The sequence below is a fragment of the Vipera ursinii genome, assembly GCF_947247035.1.
Source record: "Vipera ursinii genome assembly, chromosome: 10".
Lineage (NCBI taxonomy): Eukaryota > Metazoa > Chordata > Lepidosauria > Squamata > Viperidae > Vipera > Vipera ursinii.
This window is the reverse complement of record NC_139520.1, coordinates 21,643,987-21,658,361: the sequence shown is the minus strand read 5'-3', so window position 1 is coordinate 21,658,361 and position 14,375 is coordinate 21,643,987. Positions and strand designations below refer to the sequence as shown.

At 42.3% G+C, this 14,375-nt stretch overlaps 1 protein-coding gene across 3 annotated transcripts in view; it reads right to left on the bottom strand.

The window, feature by feature from the left end:
- The window catches only part of BANP (BTG3 associated nuclear protein), an 82,998-nt gene that overhangs the window by 49,239 nt on the left and 19,384 nt on the right, over window positions 1–14,375 (bottom strand). For all 3 annotated transcript variants that reach the window (XM_083370213.1, XM_083370214.1, XM_083370215.1), the window contains 3 exons: window positions 11,874–11,996; window positions 11,253–11,428; window positions 1,170–1,409 (listed from right to left, as the gene is read on the bottom strand). In XM_083370213.1, the coding sequence (XP_083226339.1) occupies window positions 1,170–1,409; window positions 11,253–11,428; window positions 11,874–11,996 (539 nt within the window). The remainder of the gene's footprint in view (window positions 1–1,169; window positions 1,410–11,252; window positions 11,429–11,873; window positions 11,997–14,375) is intronic.

Sequence of the window (14,375 nt, the reverse complement as noted above, 5' to 3'; positions counted from 1 at the left end):
AATTCCATAACTGCTTCCTCAAGAAAGGGCCTTTCTTCCCAAGGCAGATCCCTCCGCTTCCATGACCTGCTGGAGCAGTTCAGCCACCCGGGTAAACCCAAGCCCCAAATCCAATTTTTCACATTCACTAGAGGAAAGTTAAGCATCTCCTACCTACCGTATTTATCCCTAGAGGAATACAACCGGAAACCTCGACTCTTAATGGTGATGAGGCAGGCTCAATTCCTTATTTTCAATAAAATTATACTTTTCCCAGCAGCAGCAGCAAAAATTGCCCTACTCCTAGGTGTTTCGATAGGATCAAGAGCCAACCTGTGAAATGTTGCACGTGCAAAACAAAAATAAAATGAGCTGGTCCTGCTTTGGAAAAAGCATCCAACACAGCCAGAAGGAAAATATTCTCTCTCTTTAAGAGTTGATCGAAACCCAGATCTGATCTGTGTCCATCCTGAGTACTTTTGTACAACATCTCTATTGTAAATGCGCCCGTTATTACTATAAACATTATTATTTCAATTACTTTCTCCATCAGAAATGTCAAGAACACCTGGGAATGTTCACTCACAGCAAGCTGAATTCAGAGTAACATCCTGAACGGAGAACAGGGATGGGAGGGCTTTCAACAGGGGTTTCCAAGGGTCTGATCACCCTAATTTAGCCACAACTTATAAAGAAGGTAAGAGAATTTCTGCCTGGAGATAAGGAAGAAAACAACAGTAAAGCCTTCAACCCCTTTCCGAAATATGCAGCTCAGCAAAACTGGAATGGGTCAACTGAACATTGCTTTGGAGTACTTTCCCCTGATTTAAGGATTTGCAAAGCAAAACCATCAATTTCGGATGCTTCCCATTACAGCAAAGGGGAAATTGTTGGGTAATTTTCCTAGACTGACAAAACGTTTGTGTTAGAATACAGCTGTATAAATGCTAAGGTTGAATCTTCCACCCAGTCAAGCCAAGTACATCTGTGGGAACGGATTCGGACTGCGAGATGCCAGAGCAGTTCCAGAAGACAGTAGCTACACCTCACCATCGAAACAAGACTGCCGGCCACCCCTCTTGGCCACCCTCTCCCAAATTAGTCGCCCCATGTTTGCCTCTCCGCTATCTAGGTTTGAAAGAAGTGCTTACGGGGAGAGATCTCAAGGCCCAAGGAGAGCCAGTACTCACAGCGGATGCCGTAAATCATGAGAGGATCGAGTTGCTTCTTCCCGTGCTTCCCTTGCCCAGAAAGGTTAGAGATCGCCTGGATTTCTCGATGGAAAAGGTAATCAAGCAACGTCAACGCCATCTTCTCAGCCGTCCGGCAATTGGTGCTGATGTGAAGCATGTCCGCCGGGGTGATGGGGCAACGCACACGCATCTCGGGATTGTTTTCGTCCCCCAGCCAGGTCCCGCTGGGATAATCCTCTAAAAAGAAACACAGGTGAATAGGGTGCTTTGCTCCTCACCGAGATAGTAAAATTGCCCTTGGCCAAAGTCTATGTCGCACAGACTGGGCTTATTTTAAGCAGGCGAATAACAAAAAGCCAGAAAGGAAAAACCACTCATTAAGTACAGGAAGTCCTTGACTTACAGCAGTTCATTTAGTGGCCATTCAAAGTTACAACATCACTGAAAAAAGTGACTGATGACCATTTTTCATACTTCCGACCATCGTAGCATCCCCGTGGCCACGTGATCAAAATACAGATGTTTGGCAACTGGCTCGTATGACGGTTGCAGAGTCCCAAGGTCATCTGATCCCCTTTTGCCACCTTCTGACAAGCTAAGTCAAAGGGGGGAAGCCGGGTTCATTCAACAACAGGGTTACTAACTTATCAACTGCAGCGATTCCCTTAACAACTGTGGCAGGAAAGGTTGTAAAATGGGGCAAAACTCAACTAATGTCTCACTTAGCACAAGTTGGGCTCCTTCTAGCCCTGCAAAGGCCCAATTTGGACCGAAGAGGAAATCAGGGTCACCTGCTACACGCAAGAATCATAGGAGGGTGAAACTCACATATTCTTTTTTCTCTTTCCTGGTTTTCTTTGCAACCTCAAGAACCCCGGAGAATTTTGTTTCTGCATCTAAAACAAGCCACTGTTCCTTGTGACATCCAAAATTGGGGGGGGGGGAAAACAGATCATCTCAATTACAATTAACGAAAAAAAGAAAAGCGAGACAGGGATAAAAACATTTTATTTTCCTCTCCGTGAATTCAGAGGATCTGGCCAACCCGGAAGAGGAGAGCCGAAGCCAAGGTTCTGATCTAAGAGACCCACAAAATTGCCGACTCACCCAAACCCAGAATATAATTACTTCTAACTGCCTAATTAAGGAGTCTTCAAAGCAGTAAAGATGACCCAATCATTTGCTGATAGCCAAGGAGAATCAACTTGTCATCTCTCTGGATTGAGGCCACAGCAGTTATAACAGATTTAAATCCTGTATACGTTTAGGGTGTAGATGTAACCACAATGCAGAACCATCAGTGTCACCACCTTCCTGTTGCCTTGTCCAGAAACACTCAACTGTCTGTTATTGACTGAGTCAAAATAACATTAGCATGAACTTGCCACACTATTTAGTTTCTTCATGTCAAAAACACTGCCTTTGATATGAGGTCTTTCCTAATGGCTGACAGAGATCTGGGAAGAATTACCAAAGGATCAAACTTTTTTTCAAAAGTGAAAAAAGCCCCTCTCAAACTACAGCATGATAGAAGGCCATTTTTTTGTACTCAACAGGGAACCATCCCTTCAGTATTTCTCTTCTCCAAGGATAAGAAAGAAATTCTAATCTTCCTGGGTAAGATTAATACTTTCCTTGGGCTTAGCTTGGAATAAACAATTCTGAGTATTCATCAAAGACACACGGGACATCAGAAGAAGAATGCCTCCAGTTCTGCTTTCAATGAAGCATCATTCATCACATCATCATCACACAGAAAGAGCAAAGTACCTAAATACCAGCCATTCAATATAACCACCTTTATGGCATTCTTGATGGTCTTGTGGGCCTGCGGCATCAGCGCCCTGATGATGTTACCTATTTGGGTCATGAAACGTGTGCAAGTCAACAACCAAGCTCAGGGTGCACCAAGGACTCTGCAGTTCAACCCTGAGCTACGAATATTCCCTTCTGTTGGAAGATTCACATTTCCCAAACACAAGAATATGGAGCGCATACAAGTTCCTCTCCATCGGAAATCTGGATCGGACATTTTCTGTTCTCATCTCTGTTCCTTTGTACAAAGAAAACAATTTGTTCTACCGAAAATCCTTTGCAGATACATCACTTTTAATATTCTTTAGCATGCAAGGCCAGTGTCCATCTGCCGATTTAACACCCAGGCTGCTACTTCTGCAGGAATATAATATCACTGCTTGATTCTTTGCCAGTACTATATTTTTTCATTCCATTCAACATCCTTTGAACCTACCTGGTAGACAAGAAGCAGGAACAAGAACTCTAAAAACAAAATCCCTCCCAGGGTGCCATCAATCAACTCTGTTAAACCAATTGAAAGTACACTGAACACCTTCTCATGTTAATATTTAGAGAATTAGCCAGTTGTGTTTATCAAACACCTGCACGATGAACAGAAATGGTAGAGCCAGATAGCTGCATCAAAGGCATATTGAAATAATAAATTGCTAAAAATATAAGCCCTTCTCTCTGGAGCAATCAAGCAAGGAGGGTTTTCTTAACATGTGTGTTGTGTACATCCATCAGTTGACTTGGCTTTCAGCATGTGAGGATGGGAGAAGAGACTCCAGGGACTGCTGAAAATTAGCTGCCAGAATTGTTTAAGAAACCCCATCAAGGCTTCTGGGCTTGACCAAATCAATCTCCATTTGGTTCTTTGGTTCAATTATTCCAAGTAGATACTGAAATCTTTTTTTAAAAAAACTCTACTCAAAACTGTGTGTGCCTCTGTATAAACTAGACATATAGACACACACACATGTAAACTTTATACCTGCATTTGATATGTTTCCTAGGATACCCACTAAGCTCATGGAGTTGCCAACTGAATTTAAAATACATTTCCTTCGTTTGCGAACCACATCAAATAATGCTGATTTCAAACAATTGAAACATGTAAATTCCTTTCAGCTGCTTCCTTCAAAAACGGTTCTGATTCCTCTTCCTTTTAAAAACTGCTTTTATTTAGGCACGACACTAGTAATAGAGAGCTGCACTCTTTGGGGACACGTGTGGTAGGCGCAGGAGAAGCCGTGCTTGCTTTTCTCCATTCTGTGCATGGAAGAAAAGCTTTATTGGCAGTGAAACAGATTCTGAATCAGACAAAAAACCCTCCAGATTTTCTGAGAAAGTCAAATTCAGCTTTACTGTTTCATGAAACTCTGCTATATGGCTAGAATCTGGAAAAGCTATGTCAGTCGAGCCACTCACTCACGAAAGGGGATATCAAAATTGTTTCCACAACATGTAGGAACCAAGGGAGGGAGGGAGGGAGGGAGGGAGGGAGGGAGGGAGGAAGGAAGGAAGGAAGGAAGGAAGGAAGGAAGGAAGGAAGGAAGGAAGGAAGGAAGGAAGGAAGGAAGGCCAAAAGCCAGTTTACTAGAGAAATCTAAAATCCTAAATTCTCCTTCTTCAAACTTGGGATAAGCATCTGTTTTGTAACAACCTCCAGCGTCGCCGCAGGGATGGCAAAAGAGCTGCTCCAAACCATTTCAGATTTTAGGCAGCAATTTTGAGAAGCAGACAGAAAATTGCTATGCCTGCCTTATGTAAGTTGTACTTATCTAATAAAAGCTGTATTTACTTGCAAGCAGAAGACCTAATTTAATTGCATTTTCTGCTTTGAAAGAGAGCGGGAGGGGGGTACACACCAATGTGCCCTAAATAAATGGAGCGTCACTGTTTGTTTACTCAGGATATCTTCCCAGTGGAAGGCAGAATTGGAGAAAAAGGCCCCTTTCCTCCAGGGGAAGCTGGGAATTCCCAACTCTGGGAATTCCAGAGAAGCACAGCCAATACAGGTTGACTGAGAATTTGGGAGGGGGGAGTGGACAATACTGGTTCGTTCATCTGGAGGGTCCCGCATGGGGATGCTGCATATCAGCCATTCTGTCTTGCCATCGCTAGGACTGCTTCATTGATCAAATTATGATTTATCAAATTATAACAATCTAATTATGATTTACAATCAATGCAAACCAGAAATTTGGTCCATCTCCAAACTCAATATTAAAATGTGTAAGATTGGGGTCCCATTTGCTTGGGGTGCTTCACAGGGCTATTTCATGGTTACCTATGTTGTGTGTTCATACTAAATATCCTTTCACAGTTAAATAGCCCTGTGAAGTTCTACAAGCAAATTAGACCCAATACTAGGAAGAATTGAGCACACTTAAGGAATAGCTAAATTCACGCTGTCTTCTTTAAGCATTTCTTTTCTTTTACATTTCCCAGTCTAGCCTGCAAACCCACAATTTTCCGATGATCCAAATGCTAACCAGACCCTACCCTGCTTGTTTCAAGACTGGCCCCAGCCAGCTAGGTATTGCCATCATTGTAAGAACATTTTATTGTGGAAAAAATACTGGAAAGTGACCTATGAAGAGCTGTTGGAAAATTCTCTAACCAATTTACAAAGGGAGGAATGAGATCCATTCCCTGCTAATCCATGACCAAATTAAAGTGACACTTTGAAAAAGTGAAACAATGCAATGCCGAAGTTAATTCCTTCTATTTCAGGAAAATGGTGACAGAATGAAGAATGCTCGTTAAAGAATGCTCATTAAAAATTAGAAAAGACTGAATATTGCAACTCTCCTGGAGCAGAGGCGTCCAAGAACCGCAGAGAAAGGAGTTCTATTACCCTAGATGGGTTGCAAAAAAAATTTAAGCATGAAAGTGGCAACTGAAGAAACGATAATTACAGAAAGATGTATCCAATTAGAACTAAACAGAATGGAAAAACTAAGAAGTAAAAAATTTAAGAGAGAGAGGAATGAACCAAGCAAATCCTGTAACACAGAAATTAGCAAGCAATTAGTTTTCTTCATTGTAACTATGAAGTTGGGTCTGCAATCACAGGAACACATGGTGGGGTCACCAAGATAGATGCCCTGGGTGCAGAGCGCCCCCTGTGGAGAAGATTCTGATTGTCTGAGGGTGGCTTGACCACTGAAAGGGATACCACCTCTTTAAGGATCTGCAGGTCAACTGAGAGCTGCAGGTTTGAGCACATTCTAGCAACATGGTCCAAAGATCTTCTCCATCTATTTTCATCCTTTCACATGGAAAGTGAGAAGAAGAGACCTCTCTGGATGCTGTCTCCATCCCAGGAGACAGGACAACCTAAATACCTGTGATAGGAGATTCATGCAGGTGTAAACAGCTCTGACCAAGACAAACATCTTCTTGTACCTGTGTGTACACTTTGCACCTGTGTGCGTGTCTGGGTATATACAGTATATCAATCACGCTATACCCCTCAAGGTAAGCCATGTTCTAGAAAACATAGAAGAGGAGATGGAAATCAAACACAATAACCTACATTCTTTATACTTCTCGTGTTAATTTTTCCCCCTTGTCCCCCCCCCAGACAATATAAATGCTTATCAGAAGATCTTGGAAGAAAAACGCAGCGGGAGAAAGCAGCTTTATTTCTATTTGAGGTTCCTTAGGCTCTATGCTCGGGGCTTACTCATTCAAATCTCTGCAGGTCAGCTGAATTTTATCACTTCGTTTAGTCTAAGAGCTTTATTTATGCAGCATGAGCTCGATAAAAATATCAATTTTTATATGTGAGGCATTGAAACCCAGCGTTGGGCTTGTCACCATGACCGGCAAGAAGCTTTGAGACAAGAGATTATGACAGCCATGACTCCTTTCTGTGCCTCCCTTTTTGAAGCTGGACCTTTGGACAGCTTATATGAAGAGAGGGGTTTCCACGTCCATAATTTATGTAAGCAACAGTTGCATATTTGCTAGAGCCCAAATTCAGAGATGACAAACTATGAACGTGCGTAATAGGAGCATCTGGACTTCCTTCCATATTTGATCTGACAGGTCCTGAGCCAATCTGTGACATGTATGGTTAGATTCTTTCCTTCACTGTCTAGATGTAAACATATATGGGACTATTTGCATAACTGAATGTGTTTTTGTTGTTAGCTGCGAAGTCGTGTCCGACCCATCGCGACCCTATGGACAACATTCCTCCAGGCCTTCCTGTCCTCTACCATCTTCTGGAGTCCATTTAAGCTCACGCCTACTGCTTCAGTGACTCCATCCAGCCACCTCATTCTCTGTCGTCCCCTTCTTCTATTGCCCTCGATCTTTCCCAGCATTAGGCTCTTCTCCAGTGAGTCCTTCCTTCTCATTAGGTGGCCAAAGTATTTGAGTTTTAGCTTCAGGATCTGGCCTTCTAAAGAGCAGTCAGGATTGATCTCCTCTAGGACTGACCGGTTTGATCGCCTTGCAGTCCAAGGGACTCACAGGAGTCTTCTCCAGCACCATAGTTCAAAGGCTTCAATTCTTTGGCGCTCAGGCTTTCTTATGGTCCAACTTTCACTGCCATACATTGCAACTGGGAAGACCGTAGCCTTGACTATACGCACTTTTGTTGACAGGACTGAATGTGTTATACAGGAGCAATTTTTAAGTGACTCCATTCCCACACAACAATCCCTTCTCCACAGTTAAATTCTTGGTCCCAGCAAAAGTAGAACTTCTACCTCAAACTCTCATTCCTGGTTAAACGCCTGAACATTCGTGTTCAGCAGATTAGGAGACCTTCCCTTGATTTCCCCAATGCAGCTGATCCAATTTCTACCATAATACTGGCTGCTGGTTCACTCAGTGTGTTATCTTTGGCCAAGACAAATTGATTGCTGGGGACTTGGTTGTTTTGGATGGTTAGTTTGTTTGTTTTTACATTATGGAGATGATTTATGATGATGACAGATCTTCAAATATGATCAAGAAAACAAATCCAAGAAAAATGATCTCAATCTTTGGAAGCTGGGAACCATAAATTATTTTGGCAGAACAGTGTCACTCAAGGGTTTCTAAGCACATGTAAAAAGTTACCACCAAATGTTTGGGAGAAGGAGAACCATGGCATTCCTGGGACAATGGAAATCATTTGCAGGAAAATGGCTTAAGGACACGTAAGGAAAGTCACACAAGAAGGGGAAAAGTTAAAAAAAAAAGGCAAGGAAAAACCAGGGAAAACTTTGCTTGAAGGAGTCCCCAAAACCAATCTGTTTGGTGTTCAGGGAACTACTCCTTTTTCATTCACCTGGTGATCTCCACAGATTATCTAGATAAACATTTATAAAAGAAATGCAAAGTAGGTGAGCTGCTTCCTTAAGTGCTTAGCTTAAATCTAGGCTTCTGCTGATTGAGGAGGTACCTTGCTGCTCTAGTGTGTCAACAGCTGGTCTCTTTCTCATTTTATCAGCAAAATGTGAATACCACCACGAGTCCGAGAAGAGCACTTCCCCTGCTGAAATGAGCGATTATTTCAAGCATTGTGAATTCTCCACAGATGGGTGTCTAAATTGCACAACTTTCAAGCATAGATGCTTATATAATTGCCAGGTTTGTCATCCATAGGCCTGGAATCAATCTGAAAGTACAAACTGCAGCATTTGATTAACTGTCACAGGCTGGCCAAGTTTGTTTCTGAGAACACTAATAACTTTTCCTATTTTCTTAACGGTTTTTTGTTGATCACTTCTTGTGAAAATTATTCTTACTAAACCAATCACCATTCACTCATTTGCATAAATGCAGCCAAGACGTGAACCAAAACTGGAGAAGCCACACAAGCTCCGTGTCACACAGAAAATGCTACACTCTTTAAAATCCCGAAAGAAAACTTTTGGAATTTGAGGAATAAGTGACTGCTGGGAGTTCCAAAGCCCTGACATCATGACCTAAAACGGAAGGCAAGATGATCTTAGGCATAAATGGACAGTATTGCCTTGCTTTGGCCCAACAAGAAGATAATCTGAAGCTCTTTGATTGCCCCATGCTTGAGGAAAGCCAAAAAGGTTGCAGAAAATTAGGTGATTTAGTACAAATAGACATTGCCTAACATCTCTCAAAAAGGTGAAGAAAGAGCTCTAACCATCAGCAAAACTCAGAAGAAGACATTTAAATTCAAGTGAACCAGACTGCTTTCTAAACTTATACCATGACTTTATTAAAAATTTTCCTGCTTAAAAGGCACCGCTTCGGACTGATCAATCAGGAAACTATATATTCTCAAGTCTTTTCCTTTGGTTAAGCCTAGCATTTATATATACAATAATCCTATTAAAAAGCCAACATCTGTCAGCCTGTAAATGTGCCAACAAATTATGCTGAAAAGGTCAGGCTGCAACGATGTCTTTTTTACTACATCAAAAACCACTTCCCTTAAATAAACAGCTGAGAAAATTACTCAAAATTATTGGCTATTCTATTATATATACTGGAGCGAGGAGTTTTCAACTGTTGTCCAGCACATACACAATTAAACTACTATTAGGTAATGATTTTAGTTTCCATTGGGAGACAGATAATCCCATTTACATCTGAATTTTTGCAAACAGAACACACTCTCCCACAAATTCTATCAAGTTTTATTTATTGCTTTAAGACTCTTAAAGAATGAAGAATTTGAGTTGTAAATCTACTGTTGTGCTTGCATTCTTTAAGAGGGAAATAAAAGTGAGCTAAGCTGAAGGGAAGCCCTCCAATTTTAATAAATGGCATCTCTTCACCCACATCTCCCTGCTTTCTGTCAAAAAAATTAGTCTCCCCTGCTTTTTTTTACCTAATTGCTTGACGGTTCTTACTCAGAATTATGATATCTTCTTCCCTCTAACAAATTCAATCAACAATGTCATCTTAACTCTGTATTTTTTCCACAGCTGTCTCTGCGCTGATCTTTTACTAATGTTTAATTCTGAAGTATATGTGAATTTAATACGCATCATAAAATGAGAGGATCATGAGACATATTCCAAATGGTTGCATTCCAGCAATGGTGATTTTCAGAGACTGGGAGGGGGGAACAGAGGTTGAAAGGGGGGAACATTGGAAACTGATAAATTGCTGACAAGGCTATGGTGTATACAATACATTTTTGATGGGAATTTCCTGTTTTCAAAAATATTGTTTAGAATTGCCAAAGTAACTGTTTACTTTCAAAAAAGTTCAAGCTCACCAGAAGGGCATAATAAGTTTCAGCAGGCAGTCTGCTGGCATCTTCCGTTGCTTCCTAAAGAAATGCGCTTCTTTCCACGGAGCTGGGGTTTCCAGCACGGAGACGTGATTGCAGAATCAGAGCAGTTTTGGAAGGCTTCGTGTCTTTTTTTTTATTTTTTAACTGCAAATGAGCACTCTTAATTTGAGGCTCACAAACTGCCCTGGAAATGAATTCTGTTCTAAACACACGACTCAAAGATCTATTTAAATCAATGTTTCCCAACCTCGACAACTTTAAGATGTATGGACTTCAACTCCCAGAACTCCCCAGCCAGCGTGGGGAATTCTGGGAGTTGAAGGCTATACACCTTAAAGTTGCCAAGGTTGTAAAACACTGATTTAGATCAATAACGGCAAAGAAAGCTGAAGCCTAGATTTGTCCCCCACCCCATGTATATTAAAATATTCAACTGGAGTTCAACTCCAGTTACCCTTGGACACAACTTTGCAGTACTCTGGGCAGCAGGATAGAAGTGATTTTTCACTCTCTCCTTGTGGGAGGCCTCTACTGCCTCCCTCTCCTCTCTACACAGCCCAGGAGGCTCCTGATGGTCCATCACCCAAAGCTGAGCTTCCAAGCCCAGACAAAGCTGATGTTAAGACAACATGCTGCTTACAAAATCTCCTGCTTCATACCCAACAAAAAACAGTATCTGAATGAAATCAAGACTGGGGGGGGGTCTTAGCTGTTCAATTTCAGAAGGGGTTCTGGAAGCCACACCTAAATGTTTGACCTCTCCATGTAACCCTAAGGTTGTGAGTTTGATTTAAGGACAAATCGGAGTCCTCTGCCTTAATGCTCTTCCATGACCTCCAAAACCTTTACTGATAATTTGGAAAATGATAGGACAAAATTTTAGACGCCAGTGAAAGACTTTTTGCAACACAGAAACAAATCAAGCTACGTGTGAGACACCAAAGAACTGCTTCCTCTTCTGAGGCAAACAAAACATGGCATTTAAAAAAAGACCTAAGATTAAAACAGCTCCAATACTGGGACTAGCCCAAAGATTTCAAAGATGATTTGCTTACCTTCAGAATTCAAGGTAATAAGGGTGACGTTGTTCCCGATATTCTGATTTCCTAGCTGGCCGCTGTTTGAAACCGAATCACTGGCTTCAGAACCACTCTCTCCGTCTTCGTTGTGGCTATCATCATGCCCTGGGACTTTAACCACAATGGTGTTCTGCCGCCGCCCGGGAACAGCACTGAGGAGGAGGAGGAGGAGGAGGAAGAGGAAGTCACAGATTTGTGCCTCTTTCTCTCCAGCTCAGATTGGCTGACTTACAAGAGCCTTGGTGGCACAGTGATTAGAATGCAGTATGGCAGACTAACTCTGCCCAAAGCCAGGAGTTTGATCTTGACCGGCTCAAGGTTGACTCAGCCTTCCATCCTTCTGAGGTAAAATAAGGACCCAGATTGTTGGGGGCAATGTACTGACTCTGCAAACTGCTTAGAGAGGGCTGTAAAGTATACATCAACTGATCCTGGGGGCCAAGCCAAATTCAAGCCAGTTTCCCACATGGCTCCAAACACACGTGGCCTTAACTGATTCTTAACTGAAACTCAGGAAAGCCACTGCATGATTTAGCTACCTGGAGCAAGGGTTTCCTGTGCATGCAGACAGAAAGAGGGAAGAGACTCATTACTAACTTGCTAAGGATATTTTCCAGTGAATCAGCTGCTCGGCTTAACGGCTCTTCCTGGCCCACCATCTTGGCTACAATCGAGTTCTGACGGTCGTTGTTGAGAATTACCGTGGTCTGAGGGACAACGCTGCAAAGAGAGTAAACCGGGAGGGGGGGAAACGGAATAAACGAGATTCAAAAAAGCTCTTTTGCCATGCATTAACTCACACCTGGCAGTTTAGCAAGTTGCTCCATGGAAAGTGTTACAAGCATGAATTTGTGGAGAGGTTTCCCTCTTTTCGGTTTCAAGGCTGTTTGTTATGTATTAAATGCAAAAGCTCATAATCCATTATACCCTGAACTCTGTTCCATTTGTAGAACTCATAACTCTTTCAAGAAGCTGACTACTTCAGTAGAATTATGTAACGTCCTCTGACCCCTGGCAGAATTATTCCCTTTTTTTTGAGCCAGTTCAAACTGTACAGGGGGAGAGGGGAAAACTTAGTCTACTAATTCTTGAAATCTAAGAGTGATTCAACTTCCTCTGTTGAAAATAGACGGCCTCTTTTTCCATTCACTAAAGGAGCTCCACTGTGGGAATAAATGAAAATGCTTTTACTATGGCCTGTGAGGCAATCCTTGGTGACCTACTTCATAGATTGCTCTAAAGCCAGGCATCTTGGTTTATGGCTGGGTTCATTTGTCACTCTAAGCCAAAGTCAAAGAGAGCCTGTTATGGTCTAGGATAATCCAACATGGTGAAGCCAAAACACGTGTGGTTTTAGTTTTAGCAAATACTAGTTCAAGGATGCTTAGGCAAGCAAACCCTACTGCAAATGCAAGAATAAGCTTCTGCATTCCTTCAAAAAAGGGTCAGATTTCACTGTGCATCCTGTAAAGTGGATAGAAAAACCCCTCATTTTATTTTTTATGCCAAAAGGCTATTTAAGGACACATTTACCAGCCTTATCTGCTTCATCAACCTCTCCAGTTCCAACGGTAGGGTTTTATGTGGCATTTGTAACCCTCATATTGCCATTTCTTTATCAACCCCATCCCTCCATCATGCAGAATGCCTGGCTCACTTTCCCAGGCTGTCACTTTAAAGAGCCCCCTGAATAATTCATTGCAATGAGGGGTTCCACAACATAATTAATGGAGAACTCAGGCTTTACTTCATTCTGTAGTTTCCTTTGAGTAGAAAAAAAATCTCCTCCTCCTCCTTCCTTTTTTCTGGACCATATTTAATCAACTTAATGAAGAAGGTCCTTGATAGCCTCCATGAACAATTACTTAAGAAATACAAGAGGGTCTGGATTCTCAACCCTGCTGAGAATGCGGGCTGGCTTTCCCTGCGTTGTTTCTTTCCCCAACCATTGGCTAAACTGCTGCTTTCTAAAGGGACACCGTTGTGTGCCCCAATTTCCTTCTTCCACTCAGCCTGGCAAGAAGCACGCCAAGGGACTGGAACTACGTGCAGGATGCATCCCCTTAGAGCTCCATTTGTACGAGCAGAAGTGCCAAGATTCAAGCAACTATGGAAGCTCTGTGGACAGATGAGCTTCTAAATGCAGCCATTGATAGACACGGCACGTGCTGGATTCATTAACGGCTCCAAGGGGAAATGATTTTACCCGAAATGGCTCCAGATATTAATACCTGAAGCTCAAGGGGGAGTTGCAGGAGAAGACATTAAGCAGCAGCTAGGAAGAAAAAGCGTCTGTGTGCGTGCGTATTAAAGGTGTGTCTGCGTGCAACTGGCATGGAGTTTCGCTGGGCAAGTGTGGATAAGAAGAAGAGCAGGTTAGGATAAAGGATCCAAATTATTTCATCTGCAAAATAGCAGCGGTGACTCTTGTTGGAGATATGTCTATAACAGACGGAGTTGAGCTGCTTCTCAGGAAGATGCAGCATTAACATGATTATTTTTTGTTTCCTCACAGCTAGAATTCAAAGAGGTTCCTCCTAAACAAGCCATGCATAAAATCTTGAGGGGAATAACAAAATCCCAGGGTTAGTGTTGTATGTACAAGCATGATCAGAGTTGGCTAAGCAGCAACATCCGGAAACTAAGAGAGGGAGGAGCCGCAACCTTCTAAAGCAAAATTTATCATGCCATCCATGAAGTTTCAGGCAGCAGATCCTTCCTGAATGATTTTATCTAGCGTCCTTAACAAAAAGTCCTGCTGCCTGAATGGCATCAAGCAACAATCAATGTTGCCTTACGTGCACAAGTAGCCTTTAGCTGTGGACTTTCCTATTTTCTTTTTGTCCTTCTTCAATGCCAGGCAGGGCAAGACCTCAGATTAGCTAAACACCAAAAGTCCAATTCGTCAAAGCAGAAACCCGAAAGGCAGGAGAATAAGAGAGTGCAGGGCTCCGTCACAGCTCTTCAATTCAAAAGAGCTTAAATCTAGAGTTTGCAGCATGTCTGAATCCAGCAGGAGTCAAACTGCACGAGGTTTCTCTTGGGAAGGGTGAAACGCCTCTGTTTGTCGGCTCTACAGGATTCCAACTTGCTCAGATT